General features: G+C 40.5%; 1 protein-coding gene across 1 annotated transcript in view; it reads right to left on the reverse strand.

Moving 5' to 3' along the window:
- The window catches only part of lrpprc (leucine-rich pentatricopeptide repeat containing), a 143,150-nt gene extending 136,751 nt beyond the window's left edge, over window positions 1-6,399 (reverse strand). The window contains exon 1 of the mRNA XM_043695628.1: window positions 6,235-6,399. Within this exon, the coding sequence (XP_043551563.1) occupies window positions 6,235-6,374 (140 nt within the window). The 5' untranslated portion in view covers window positions 6,375-6,399. The remainder of the gene's footprint in view (window positions 1-6,234) is intronic.
- Window positions 6,400-13,271: the final 6,872 nt, after the last annotated feature.

A 13,271-nucleotide genomic window follows, 5' to 3' on the forward strand; every position in this document is an offset into this window, starting at 1 on the left:
AAATACAGATATTTTGGCTATCCTAACAAGGGCTTTTATTTAATTGAGACTACAAACCTGGCTGGTCCGCGGCCCCTCGGGGGAGGAATCCCGCACGAATACGGGTTTTATCATATCTGATGTTAACACATCCTGAGCATGTAAGAGACTTAAATATACACCCTGGTTAGTTGTAGGTTAGATTAGTAGATAGTTGAGTTTTGTTTGTTTGTGTTTTTTTTTCTTTTCGTTTTTTTTGTTGTTTTGTTTTTTTTGTCAAATTTTGGTTATTGTATATTTGAGCTAATTGTATATCAATGTTTATATCTGAGAGTTTTGTTTATTTTTGTAAACTTGTAAAAATGTTAAATTTCTAATAAAAATATCTATAAAAAAAAACAATGGACACCTGAGCTGACCTCAGCATGGTTCTGCTATTTTGGGGTTTCTGTTGACCATCCATTGATAGTTGGAAAGGACGTACATCAATATTAACCAAGTCCAGATTCAGACACAACTCTGGGGTTTCCAAAGCCAGCTGAAGGTGTGCAAGCTCATACACAAACAAACATCATTTGAATCACCAACACATGAAAGCCACTGGTACTTACAGTACTGTATTTCAATAAAAGCCAAAAGACGATGTCAATGTGAGCCTAGTCACAGTGTTTAATATGTTCCAAAGGAGTGGAAGATGCCCTTCCATATCTTTTCATTAAAGTTGATGCAGACTTTGTGTCTTATAAGACTTATAAGAGAACATTTTTTTACTCATGGCACCAAAGTCCAACACACGTGGTAGCTCAACTACATAATGAAGATGCATTAAAAACAATACAATCAGAATGGAAATTTCAGGACTATACATGCTGTTTTACTGTTCCAATTGACTTCAATCTGAAAATAGAGCTCCTTTTCTTAGTTTATTTACATTAGTTGCTTTTTCCACTTTTCTATGAGAATTTGACGCACACGGCAGGTGAACTCGACTGATTTGGGACAAGATACAATTTTTATGCTCTACTACATTCAAACACATTACAGAAACTATTGTGCCATGGGCATAACAAAAACATTCTAAGAAACCTTCAGTTTTCATGAAAGATTTTGGATTAACTTTTCCAAGTAGACAGCAAAACGTTTTTCCAATGTTATGTTGTGCAAACCATTCAGTTTTTGCTTGATGTCTGCCACAATCACTTTTATCAGAAGTATCTCTGTGGCAGCCTTCCGACTATTAACCCCCAGTGTGGTTTCCGAACCGGACGATCTGCAGCTGACAGTCATAGTACATCATGGAAACAGACCCTTCAGTCCAACACATCCATGCCGACCAGATACCCTAAATTAATCTAGTCCCATTTGCCAACATTTAGCCCACATCCCTCAAAACCATTCCTATTCATGTATCCATCCAGATGCCTTTTAAATGTTGTACTTGTACCAGCTCACTCAACAGGAAAAAAATCTATTTTTCAACACCGAACAGGTCTGGCAGCACCTGTAGAGAGAGAAAAGCAAAGTTCTTTCTCTCTCTCTCCACATAAATGGTCAAACATGGTGAGTTTCTACACAAGTTGCTTTTTACCTCTGATTTCCAGCATTTACAGTACTTTGCTTTTATGAGTGCTTAATTCACTGCCATTTTTCTTCTAGGTATGCCCATCTCAATGTTCCACTTGTCTCCAATAGGCTTTCCATTTAAATCTTTCAACTCTCCTTGATAAATACATACCTGTCAGAGGAAGTGGTCAAGTGAGGGAGCGTGGTTTATTAAAGAAGTTAAATCTCTTGTCAACAGGCTTAAGTCAGGATGAGACGTGAAGGCCCAGCTAGGACTCTTGAGAGTTCCCAGTTAGCCAGGAAAGACCGAAAGAGAGAGCTGAGAAGAGCCAGGAAGGGGTTGAAAATGTGTTGCTGGAAAAGCGCAGCAGGTCAGGCAGCATCCAGGGAACAGGAGACGATGGATTTGACTGAAACAATGTGGGGGAGGGGAAATGAGGAAACTGGTGAAATCCGAGTTCATCCCTTGTGGTTGGAGGGTTCCTAAGCGGAAGATGAGGCGCTCTTCCTCCAACCGTCGTGTTGTTGTGGTCTGGCGAAGAGCCAGGAAGGGACATGAGAAGTTGTTGGCAGATAGGGTCAAGGAAAACCCTCAAGCTTTCTATTGGTACATCAGGAATAAAAGAATGACTAGAGAAAGGTTAGGGTCAATCAAGGATAGTAGTGGGAAGCTGTGCGTGGAGTCCGAGGAGATAGGAGAAGCGCTAAGTGAATATTTTTCATTGGTATCCACAGTGGAAAAAGACAATGTTGTCAAGGACAATACTGAGATACAGGCTACTCGACCAGATGGAATTGAGGTTCACAAGTAGGAGGTGTTAGCAATTCTGGAAAGTGAGAAAATAGATAAGCACTCTGGGCCAGATGGGATTGACCCTAGAATTCTCTGGGAAGACGGGAGAAATCACAGAGTCTTTGGCTTTGATCTTTGTCAATATTGTCTACAGGAATAGTGCCAGAAGACTGGAGGATAGCAAATGTTGTCCCTTGTTCAAGAAGGGGAGTAGAGACAACCCTGATAATTATAGACCAGTGAGCCTTACTTCGGTTGTGGGCAAAATGTTGGAAAAGTTTATAAGAGATAGGATTTATAATCACCTGGAGAGGAATAAGTTGATTAGGGATAGTCAACACGGTTTTGTGAAGGGTATTTCGTGCCTCACAAACCTTATTGAGTTCTTGGAGATGGTGACGAAACAGGTGGATGAGGGCAAAGAGGTTGATGTGGTGTATATGGATTTCAGTAAGGCATTTGATAAGGCTCTCCACAGTAGGCTATTGCACAAAGTAGAGAGGCATGGGATTGAGGGTGATTTAATGGTTTAAATCAAAGATTGGCTAGCTGAAAGACGACAGAGGGCCATGTTTGATGGGAAATGTTCATCCTGGAATTCAGGTACAAGTGATGTATCACAAGGATCTGTTTTGGGGCCACTGCTGTTTGTCACTTTTATAAATGACCTAAATGAGGGCATAGAAAGATGGATGTGTAAATTTGCGGATGACATTAAGATCAGTTGAGTTGTGGATAGTACTGAAGGATGTTGCAGGTTACAGAGGGACATAGATAAGCTGCAGAGCTGGGCTGAGAGGTAGCAAGTGAGTTAAATGTGGACAAGTGTAAAGTGATTCACTTTGGAAGGAGCAACAGTAATAAGGAATACTGGGCTACTAGTGAGATCCTTGGTAGTGTAAATGAGCAGAGAAAGCTCGGTGTGCACATATATAAATCACTGAATGTTGCCACCCAGGTTGATGGGGTTATTAAAAAGGCCGCACTTGGAGTATTGCACACAGTTCTGGTCACCATATTATAGGAAGGATGTGGAAGCTTTGGAAAGGGTGCAGAGGAGATTTACTAGGATGTTGCCCGGTATGGAGGCAAAGTCTTATGAGGTAAGGCTGAGGGACTTGAGGCTATGTTCGTTAGAGAAGGAGGTTGAGAGGTGACTTAATTGAGACATATAAAATCATCAGAGGGTTAGATAAGGTGGACAGTGAGAGCCTTTTCCCTCGGATGGCAATGGCTAGCACAAGGGGACATAGTTTTAAATTGAGGAGTGATAGATAAAGGACAGATGTCAGAGGTAGTTTCTTTACTCAGAATAGTAAGGGGCATGGAATGCCCTGCCAGCAACAGTTACAGGCTAGCCTACTTTAAAGGGCATTTAAATGGTCACTGGATAAACATATGGATGAAAATGGAATAGTGTAGGATAGATAGGCTTCAGATTGGATCCAAAGGTCAGCGCAACAGAGGGCCGAAGGGCCTGTACTGCACTGTAATGTTCTACGGTCACTCTCCACAGATGCTAACAGACCCATGTTTCTCCAGCATTTTCTGAATTTTAAATTTCTAACATCCACAGTATTTTGCTTTTATCTCAACACCAAACACAATCAAATTTTTGTCTAGCCATAACTACAATAATTTTATCCCTTGATATATGTATCTTAAACATGTCTCCTGTGCAAGTAGTATTTCAGTATTGAATTATTCATATATTTCCTGTCATAAGCCTTTTCAGTGTAATCTTAAACTGGCAGTTGAAACAATTGAGTTTATCCAAAAGTCTTTCTTACTCATCAGGAATCCAATTTAAAATGAATCCACTTTTGGAAGGCATTTACTTCATCTTTACAATACATAACTTAATATTTGTATGTCACTGTCAATAACAGAGGCATTCCTGTAGACTGTCAAATTTAAAACTTATCATTATTCAGCAACGCAGAATTACATTCCTACCGCACATCACGAGGAAAAGAACGATGAAAGATTGGCTCATGACTTTCGAGTGAGAAGATTAAGTGAGAGGGATGGAAATCTAAGGGTAAGAAATACAGCAAAGCTCAATTTGTTAAAATCATGCATTGAGTGCCTTTATATATCAAAGGGCTGCCTGAAGTAAAGTCACACTTTCCCTAATCTTTTGCATTCAACTTGGATCAAAAGGCTTTTATTACATGGAAGACACAATTGATTTGACACTACTGTCAAGTGCTTCTAACAGCACTTCACTGTACTGATGGCTGGAGACTGAACAGTACAGTGAATGGAGCAAAGATCAAATGTTGCTGATCTGGATAGAGTAAAGATTAATGATGGATAAAACATGGTCATATGATGAGCTAGGATTACCCACCTAATTGCAGGACTATCGAACAATAATAGAAGGAATCTCAGGTCCACAAACAGCTGTGGTTGATCATTAATGGTATATTTCTTTCCAGACCTGCACAAAGTTTTGAACTGAATTTTCAACTTAAACATCTGATCCAAAGATTTGAATGTCATATCACAATGCAGCTTGAACTGTGTCAGATTACCTCATATTAAGGCCACAATCAAGTTTTACTTAGCTACTTAATCTAGGTGCTCATCCAGATAACAGGCTTTAATAAAACAACATGTCCTCTCTAAAGTCAGCTGTCCTTCCAACTCACTTTTTGTTACAAATCCATCTATTAGCTCAATCCTTCCATTAAATAGTGTATTGAAGATGAAACAGAAATTGCTCCAACATATGTACAACAGACCATAAACATCATCTGCAATGTAACTTTTTGCAAAAGGCTTTCAGTTCTTCCACAACATGGCCCATTAGGACTGCATCCAGACTGAAATTGGCATCCAAGATTTCCAGATACGTACATGAATCAAAATTGGTCAAATCCACTGAAGAAGGGCTTATGCCCGAAACGTCGATTCTCCTGTTCCTTGGATGCTGCCTGACCTGCTGCGCTTTTCCAGCAACACATTTTCAGCTCTGCTCTCCAGCATCTGCAGCCCTCACTTTCTCCTCAAATCCACTTAAACCTTGAATTGCTAACTTTAGGATTTGCTTACACTTGGATACAATTCTTGGAATATGATTAACCCAGCAATGTTCATTAAAAATGGAGATTTCTTCAAATCTATGCAAACCATTAGCCCAAGTTGGAGTGAGAAAGTACAGTTGGAGATAGGGTAAAAAGAACCAACCGAGAGAACAAAGGAGCAGAGGAGGAGGAAGAGGGCAATTGTAAGTAGCAAGATTAAGGGCTTTTGCCCGAAACATAGATTTTCCCTTCCTCAGATGCTGCCTGACCTGCTGTGCTTTTCCAGCACCACTCTAATCTTGGCTCTGATCTCCAGCATCTGCAGTCCTCACTTTCCCCTAATTGTAAGTAGCATCCAGGGTGGGAAAGAGGCCAAGAGACATAATGGGTGGGACAATAAGGAACAGAATGGCGCAACTAGAGTGTGTGTTGGACAGTAACAAAAACCTAAAAGAGCTCATTGGGCAATACCATGTGTGGTGGCCTAATCCAGGAAGATAAGGAAAGGCGACAGGAAAGTTGGAAGATTACAGATTTCCAAAGTGCTGGGGTACGCACAAGGACTAAAATGAATGATCATAAAACCTACCTGATAGATCGGAGCACAATGGAAGATGAAATACGTTAATTTTGAATGTTTACAATCCCTGCCCCAGCCCACACCCCCTCAGCACATGGACCTCAAGGTCAGGAAGGCTGTCACGTGTAGAAGCGACCAGATTCCTCACTGTCACAGACGTTTATTTTGAAAAAGAGCATTCTTCCACTCTCCTTTTCACCAGAAAATTTTGATTTTGAAGAAATAAAAGAAAGCGGCGGCGCGATGGCTCAGAGTGAATTCAAAAGATCCTCTCCGAATTTAGCACTCACCTGGACCAACCACCACAGGGACCAGGAGGAGCGACGCCGTTCCCGAGCTGCGTGTACCTCGCGTGGCCGAAGCCGGAGGGCAGGCTGCGGGTCACCGGCAATCGCTTGACAAGACGAACCGACCTTAGGAGCGCCGCCATGTTACCAAGAGGGGAAGGGGGAGAAGGTGGAAGAGCACGTGACTGTACAAAGGTCACAGACACAGATTAAACTGCAATGGGGGAGGACATATCGTGTCACTACCTTGTAATTTCGAACAGCAACATTTCAACTTTTAAGATTTTAATTTTAACATAATAATATATTGTATATTATAATTAGAACATTTGCTATCATGTTACTGTAGCTTTAAAATTACTATCATTGCGTTTTATAAGATTGCCCCCCCCCATACCACAGCTGGTAGAGTCCAACAGGATGGCGGACTGAAAGCTTTCCCCGAGTTGTCCGGATGCGGTCCTTCTTTCTTTGCAGGAGCACAGTGTACACCAACTAACTGTAACCATAGGAACTGGCCTCTTTGTGCAGATGCTTTATTTATGTGATGGAATTCGGATCTTTTAAAAGAATAAAAACCCACCAGTCACTAACCCAATTCCATAAATCCAACTTTCAGCATCTAAAATTAAAAATTATACATATAAATCCATCAGTTTTTCACATATAAATGTAAAATAATGATGGAAAAGGATAGACCAGATCTTAAAGTTGAAGTTCTAAATTGGAGAAAGGCCAATTTTGACGGTATTAGGCAAGAACTTTCGAAAGCTGATTGGAGGCAGATGTTCACAGGTAAAGGGACAGCTGGAAAATGGGAAGCCTTCGGGAATGAGATAACAAGAGTCCAGAGAAAGTATATTCCTGTCAGAGTGAAAGGAAAAGCTGGTAGGTATAGGGAATGCTGAATGACTAAAGAAATTGAGGGTTTGGTTAAGAAAAAGAAGGAAGCATATGTCAGGTATAGACAGGATAGATCGAGTGAATCCTTAGAAGAGTATAAAGGCAGTAGGAGTATACTTAAGAGGGAAATCAGGAGGGCAAAACGGGGACATGAGATAGCTTTGGCAAATAGAATTAAGGGAGGAAGTGCTGGATGTCCTGGAATGGGTAAAGGTGGACAAATTCCCAGGACTTGATCAGATGTATCCTAGAACTCTGTGGGAAGCTATATAAGTGATTGCTGGGTCTCTTGCTGAGACATTTGTATCATCGATAGTCATAGGTGAGGTGCCGGAAGACTGGAGGTTGGCTAACATGGTGCCACTGTTTAAGAAAGGTGGTAAGGACAAGCCAGGGAACTATAGACCAGTGAGCCTGACGTCGGTGGTGGGCACGTTTTTGGAGGGAATCCTGAGAGACAGGATGTACATGTATTTGGAAAGGAAAGGACTGATTAGGGATAGTCAACATGGCTTTGTGAGTGGGAAATCATGTCCACAAACTTGATTGAAATATTGAGGAAGTAACAAAGAGGATTGATGAGAGCAGAGCAATAGATGTGATCTATATGGACTTCAGTAAGGCGTTCGACAAGGTTCCCCATGGGAGACTGGATTGGAAAGGTTAGATCTCATGGAATACAGGGAGAACTAGCCATTTGGATACAGAATTGGCTCAAAGGTAGAAGACAGAGGGTGGTGGTGGAGGGTTGTTTTTCAGACTGGAGGCCTGTGACCAGTGGAGTGCCACAAGGATCGGTGCTGGGTCCTCTACTTTTTGACATTTACATAAATGATTTGGATGCGAGCATAAGAAGTACAGTTAGTAAGTTTGCAGATGACACCAAAATTGGAGGTGTAGTGGACAGTGAAGAGGGTTACCTCAGATTACAACAGGATCTTGACCAGATGGGCCAATGGGCTGAGAAGTGGCAGATGGCGTTTAATTCACATAAATGCGAGGTGCTGCATTTTGGGAAAGTACATTTTAGCAGGACTTATACACTTAATGGTAAGGTCCTAGGGAGCATTGCTGAACAAAGAGGCCTCGGAGTGCAGGTTCACAGCTCCTTGAAAGTGGAGTTATAGGTAGATAGGATAGTGAAGAAGACGTTTGGTATGCTTTCCTTTATTGGTCAGAGTATTGAGTACAGGAGTTGGGAGGTTATGTTGCGGCTGTACAGGACATTGGTTAGGCCACTGTTGGAATATTGCGTGCAATTCTGGTCTCTTTCCTATTGGAAAGATGTTGTGAAACTTGAAAGGGTTCAGAAAAGATTTACAATGATGTTGCCAGGGTTGGAGGATTTGAGCTATAGGGAGAGGCTGAACAGGCTGGGGCTGTTTTCCCTGGAGCTTTCGAAATCTGAGGGGTGACCTTATAGAGGTTTACAAAATTATATGGGGCATGGATAGGGTAAATAGACAAAGTCTTTTCCCTGGGTTCAGCGAGTCCAGAACTAGAGGGCATAGGTTTAGGGTGAGAGGGGAAAGATATAAAAGAGACCTAAGAGGCAACATTTTCACACGGAGGGTGGTACGTGTATGAAATGAGCTGCCAGAGGATGTGGTGGAGGCTGGTACAATTGCAACATTTAAGAGGCATTTGGATGGGCATATGAATAAGAAGGGTTTGGAGGGATATGGGCCAGGTGCTGGCAGGTGGGACTAGATTGGGTTGGGATATCTGGTTGGCGTGGACAGGTTGGACTGAAGGGTCTGTTTCCATGCTGTACATCTCTATGACTCTATGACATTCCTCAAAAAAAAAAGATTTGTCAGATGGGATCTTTCCTTAACATTCATGCTGACTGTATTTATTCATCAGAACTTCTAAAGTGACAATTAACACAGCACTTCAGAACTTTTTAAAGGAATTTGCTCATCACCAAGGTCAGCTTGACTGCAATGTCATTATTTACTCTATCCCTCATTAAACTATAGTCCAGTGTCATTGGTTCCTCAGCAATCTGACATCCAGCAGCAGCTGACAAGAGAGGATTAGAAAATCATGGTCATCAAGTCTATTTTATATTCCCTTACTTCTCTTAACCACCTGAGGTACATAACATCGTCACCTAGTGATTGCCCAATATTTAAAGATTTCAAATCACTTAGGTTTTGTTTTTTCCACAATACTATCCCAAGCAATGTTTGATGCTCTTCCTTGTTAGCTACACTATTGGAATTGCTTCTCTCCTTTTGCAAAAAAAAGGTGCCAAATATTATTCAGGAGCATACCCATGCTGTCTACCTCCACAGGTAAGAATCAGTATTATCTTAGTGAGTTTTTGAGAAGATTTGGAGCTCAGGTTGAGGTTCTGGATGTAGGTTTGCTCGCTGAGCTGGAAAGTTCATTTTCAGCTCAGCGAGCAAACCTACATCCAGAACGAGTATTATCTCTAATTGGCAAGTTATTTCCTTTGTTGTGCTCTTGCTCCTACATATTTATAAGATCTATTTAGGTTTTACTTGACACTATATGCTGATTTTTATTTTTGATACAATCTCTTTGCTTTCTTAATTTACTTTATTATTTCACCACCTGAAGTTTTGATACTCCTCTTGGATTTCTGCAGCATTAAGCTCTCTGTATCTGATAGAAGCTCCTTTTATTTGCCTTATGAGGTACTGTATGCTCCTTGACATCCAGGGAATTCAGTTTTTGCAACACCCATAAATTCTCTTTGTCGGAAAATGTTTGTGCTGAACTGTCACTGTCTCCTCCTTAAATGTCCCCCATTCCTTTGACCCTGATTTGCCTTCATGTATCTTATAGTCGGTTTTTGCTAATCTTATCTCAGCTTGGTAAAACTGGACTTTCCCAATTGAGAATTTTGTCTCTTGGCCTTTTATGTGTCCTTTTTAATGACTGTCTTAAATCGAGTTTGATTATGATCGCCACTAAAATGCTATTCCAGTTTCAATCCCAATAGCTAAATCTAGAATTGAATCTCTTTGATTTATGATTGACTGACTCGTTAAAAAAGTTCTTAAGTTATTTTAAGAACTTGTTCCCTCTGTAGCTTTTTTACACTAATGCAACCCCAGTTAATAATCGGGTTGTTGAAATCCCCTATAATTATTTATTGCTTCTGCGCTTTTCAGAAATTTGCCAATATGTTTGATCTCCATCTTCTGACTGTATGGGGACTACAGTGTACTCATAACAATATGGTTGCTTCTTTAATTTTCTTCTTTTCAATTCATATGGACTCATTTGTTGATTCACCTAGAATATCATACCTCTTCAGAGTCATAACAGCTTCTTTAATCAACATTGTAATCTCTTTTTTTTTGGACCTATTTCTATTTCATATGAAAACCCTGTACCAGGAATGTTCAAATGCCATTCCTGCCCTTCTTTAATCCACTTTTCACTAACAGTTGTGGTTGATGAAGGGCTTATGCCCAAAACATCGATTCCCCTGCTCCTCAGACGCTGCCTAACCTGTGCTTTTTCAGCATCACACTCTTGACTTGTTATTCTGTTGTTGATATTTGACTAACCCTATTTGTACTTATCTTTTGACGCTCTTATTTACCTGGAATTATTTTGCTCTTTGAGTATTGCATACAATTCTGGTCTCCCTGTCTGTGTGCCTCCCTCCACTTCACCTGATCAAGGAGCAACACTCCAAAAGCCTGTGATTTTTAAATAGATCTGTTGAACTATAACCTGGTAATGTGTGACTTCTGACTTTGCCTACCCCTGTCCAACACCAACATCTCCACTTTACAGTATATTTATTTCGCAGAATGTCAGACATCTTACATCCACCCTGTCTACAATTCATAAATAATCCTGAGTGATCAGTGTATTACGGCCAGGTTTGCTGCTGGACTAATACTCAAATGTGAAAGAAGTTAGAAGGGCTGTCTGGAAGGTTTCTTCAATCTTACTGTGGATTTCTTTCATTTCTGCTGCTGATTGCCTGTGGTTCATCTCTTTCCATTTTCAGCAAAACAAGGCTACCTGAAAAGAAATTAGTTTTGACCCATTAGTGCATTGTTAAGAACTATTTCTCCTTCAATCTGACATGATATTCTATTAGACTAAATGCAAACCTATCTTTCTTACGGATTCATTCCCAGCACTCAACCCATCGAGTCCATGCCAGCTCACTCTGCAGCAATCTAATTAACTCTGCCTGATCCCTGCCAAATCATTTTATTCAGGTATAATATTGGCAAAATATGGACGAGCAACTTTTCAACTTCAGTCAGCTGACTTTAATACCTAAGACCTTCATGGACTAAAAAAAAGTTTTTAAAAAGGAAGAAACGTGGCCCTAAATCACTGCAACAATTACCTGACCATAGATGGAGTCATATTCTGGAAACCTATGTCAAATTAACTAAATGATCTGAATTGAAATTACCATCTATCTAAAGACTTTAAAACCAGTCAACTGAATCAAGTGTCAAGAAACTCACCTCTCCTGTTTCAGTTTACACTTGAGCATGTATTGGACATCAGAGCATATGCATTAGAAGCAGAACTAGGCAATTAGACCCCATCAGTCTGCTTCACCATTTATTAAGATCAAGACTGATTTGTTTGGACTTTGAATTCTTCATTTCCATCTACTCATGAAAACTCACTCTGCCTTAAAGTACTCAATGGAATACCTTCACTGCTTCTAAAGCAGTGAGTTCCAAAATTGCACAATCCTCCGAGAGAAAGAAAACCCTCTCAACTCTGTCCTGGAAGGGTGTCCTGAGTTTTAAACAATGGCCTTTGGTTTGGGTGTCCCTTACAATAAAATAAGAAGTAGGAGTAGGCAATTGACCCTTCAAACCTCGTCCTCCATTCAATAAGGTGATCTGCTGTAGGCCTCAATTCCTCTTTGAATTCCTCAATTCCGGGAATGAGGGAGGTAAATAGGGAATCAGGGAATGATCTGAAATTTGAAACTGTTTTACTGATGTGATGTTATGGGGAAGCCAAAAAACCATGAAGTACCGTTTCATGAATTTCAGTCCAAGTTCTCTTGTCAAAAGCTGCATTTTAAATGAGGCCTCTACATAGAAGCAGGTGGAAAGTGAAACTCTGCCAAGATCTTGCAAAACCTATAACCTCTGAAGAGGGATTGTCCAACAAGAAAGAAGTTTCCAGAGAATTTTGTGCATAAAAAAGCAAGAAAATGAAAACTATGTGCAAAGAATTGATGGAATTGGTTGATTGTGCTAGTGCTGTAAATCCAATGAAAAAACATTTCCAGAGATGAACTTGATGAATGTTGACAAGAATGCTGCCGTTACAGTGACACTAAATGCAGAAGAAACTGGACTGTTTTGAATCATGACAGACTGAAAGTTCAGAAGGGCAAAGGTTTTCTGGTGGACTGCTGCTGAAGGATGTGAAAATGTTCTGAAACTCGTTGAACAGTGAAATTGCTTTACTGCACAAATTGTCATGTAATTTCATTTCCTACATTTCCAATTTTTGCATGTGAGAAGGAAAGCATGCAAGAAGGCAGATGGAAGAAATTTATGCAAGAGGGCGACTTGGCCAAAATCCCCATTTCCTCAACCCTTGACATCAGCTGCTGCTCAAGTTGCAATTGCTGATTCTGTTGATGGCACGAATGAAATCTAGAACCCAGCAAGTAAATTGCCTTTTAACATTTAGATTTAAGATTTTTTTTATCCAAAGAATACTGGAGAATACTATATTGGGTTTCTAAAAGTGTACTTCTCATGCTACCAGCAGACTCATGGATCTGGCACCACCCCGTTCCCATGCACACTGGACAACGAGGATTTGTGTTTCAGCATGTACTGCATGAACTCTGCTTTCCTATTGCAAAACTATAAGCAGACAGTACAACTCCTGATTCCAAACTGAATTGCTCAAAGGTACTTCCAGACTTAAACCATTTGCAGTGTGACTGAGGCATCAGCCAAAATCGAAATGCAGTTTATCAGAAGCTCAAAATTCAGAACATATCTCCTGTTTCTGTTTTCTGCCAGTGTATACTTCCTGCCTCCAATTGTTTGACTGTGTGTAATTCCAACATCAGAGTCCAAATGTGTAGCACTGGAAAAGCACAGCCGGTCAGACAGCATCTGGGAAGCAGGAGAGTCAACATTTCA

The sequence above is a fragment of the Chiloscyllium plagiosum genome, chromosome 9 (genome assembly GCF_004010195.1).
Source record: "Chiloscyllium plagiosum isolate BGI_BamShark_2017 chromosome 9, ASM401019v2, whole genome shotgun sequence".
Taxonomy (NCBI): domain Eukaryota; kingdom Metazoa; phylum Chordata; class Chondrichthyes; order Orectolobiformes; family Hemiscylliidae; genus Chiloscyllium; species Chiloscyllium plagiosum.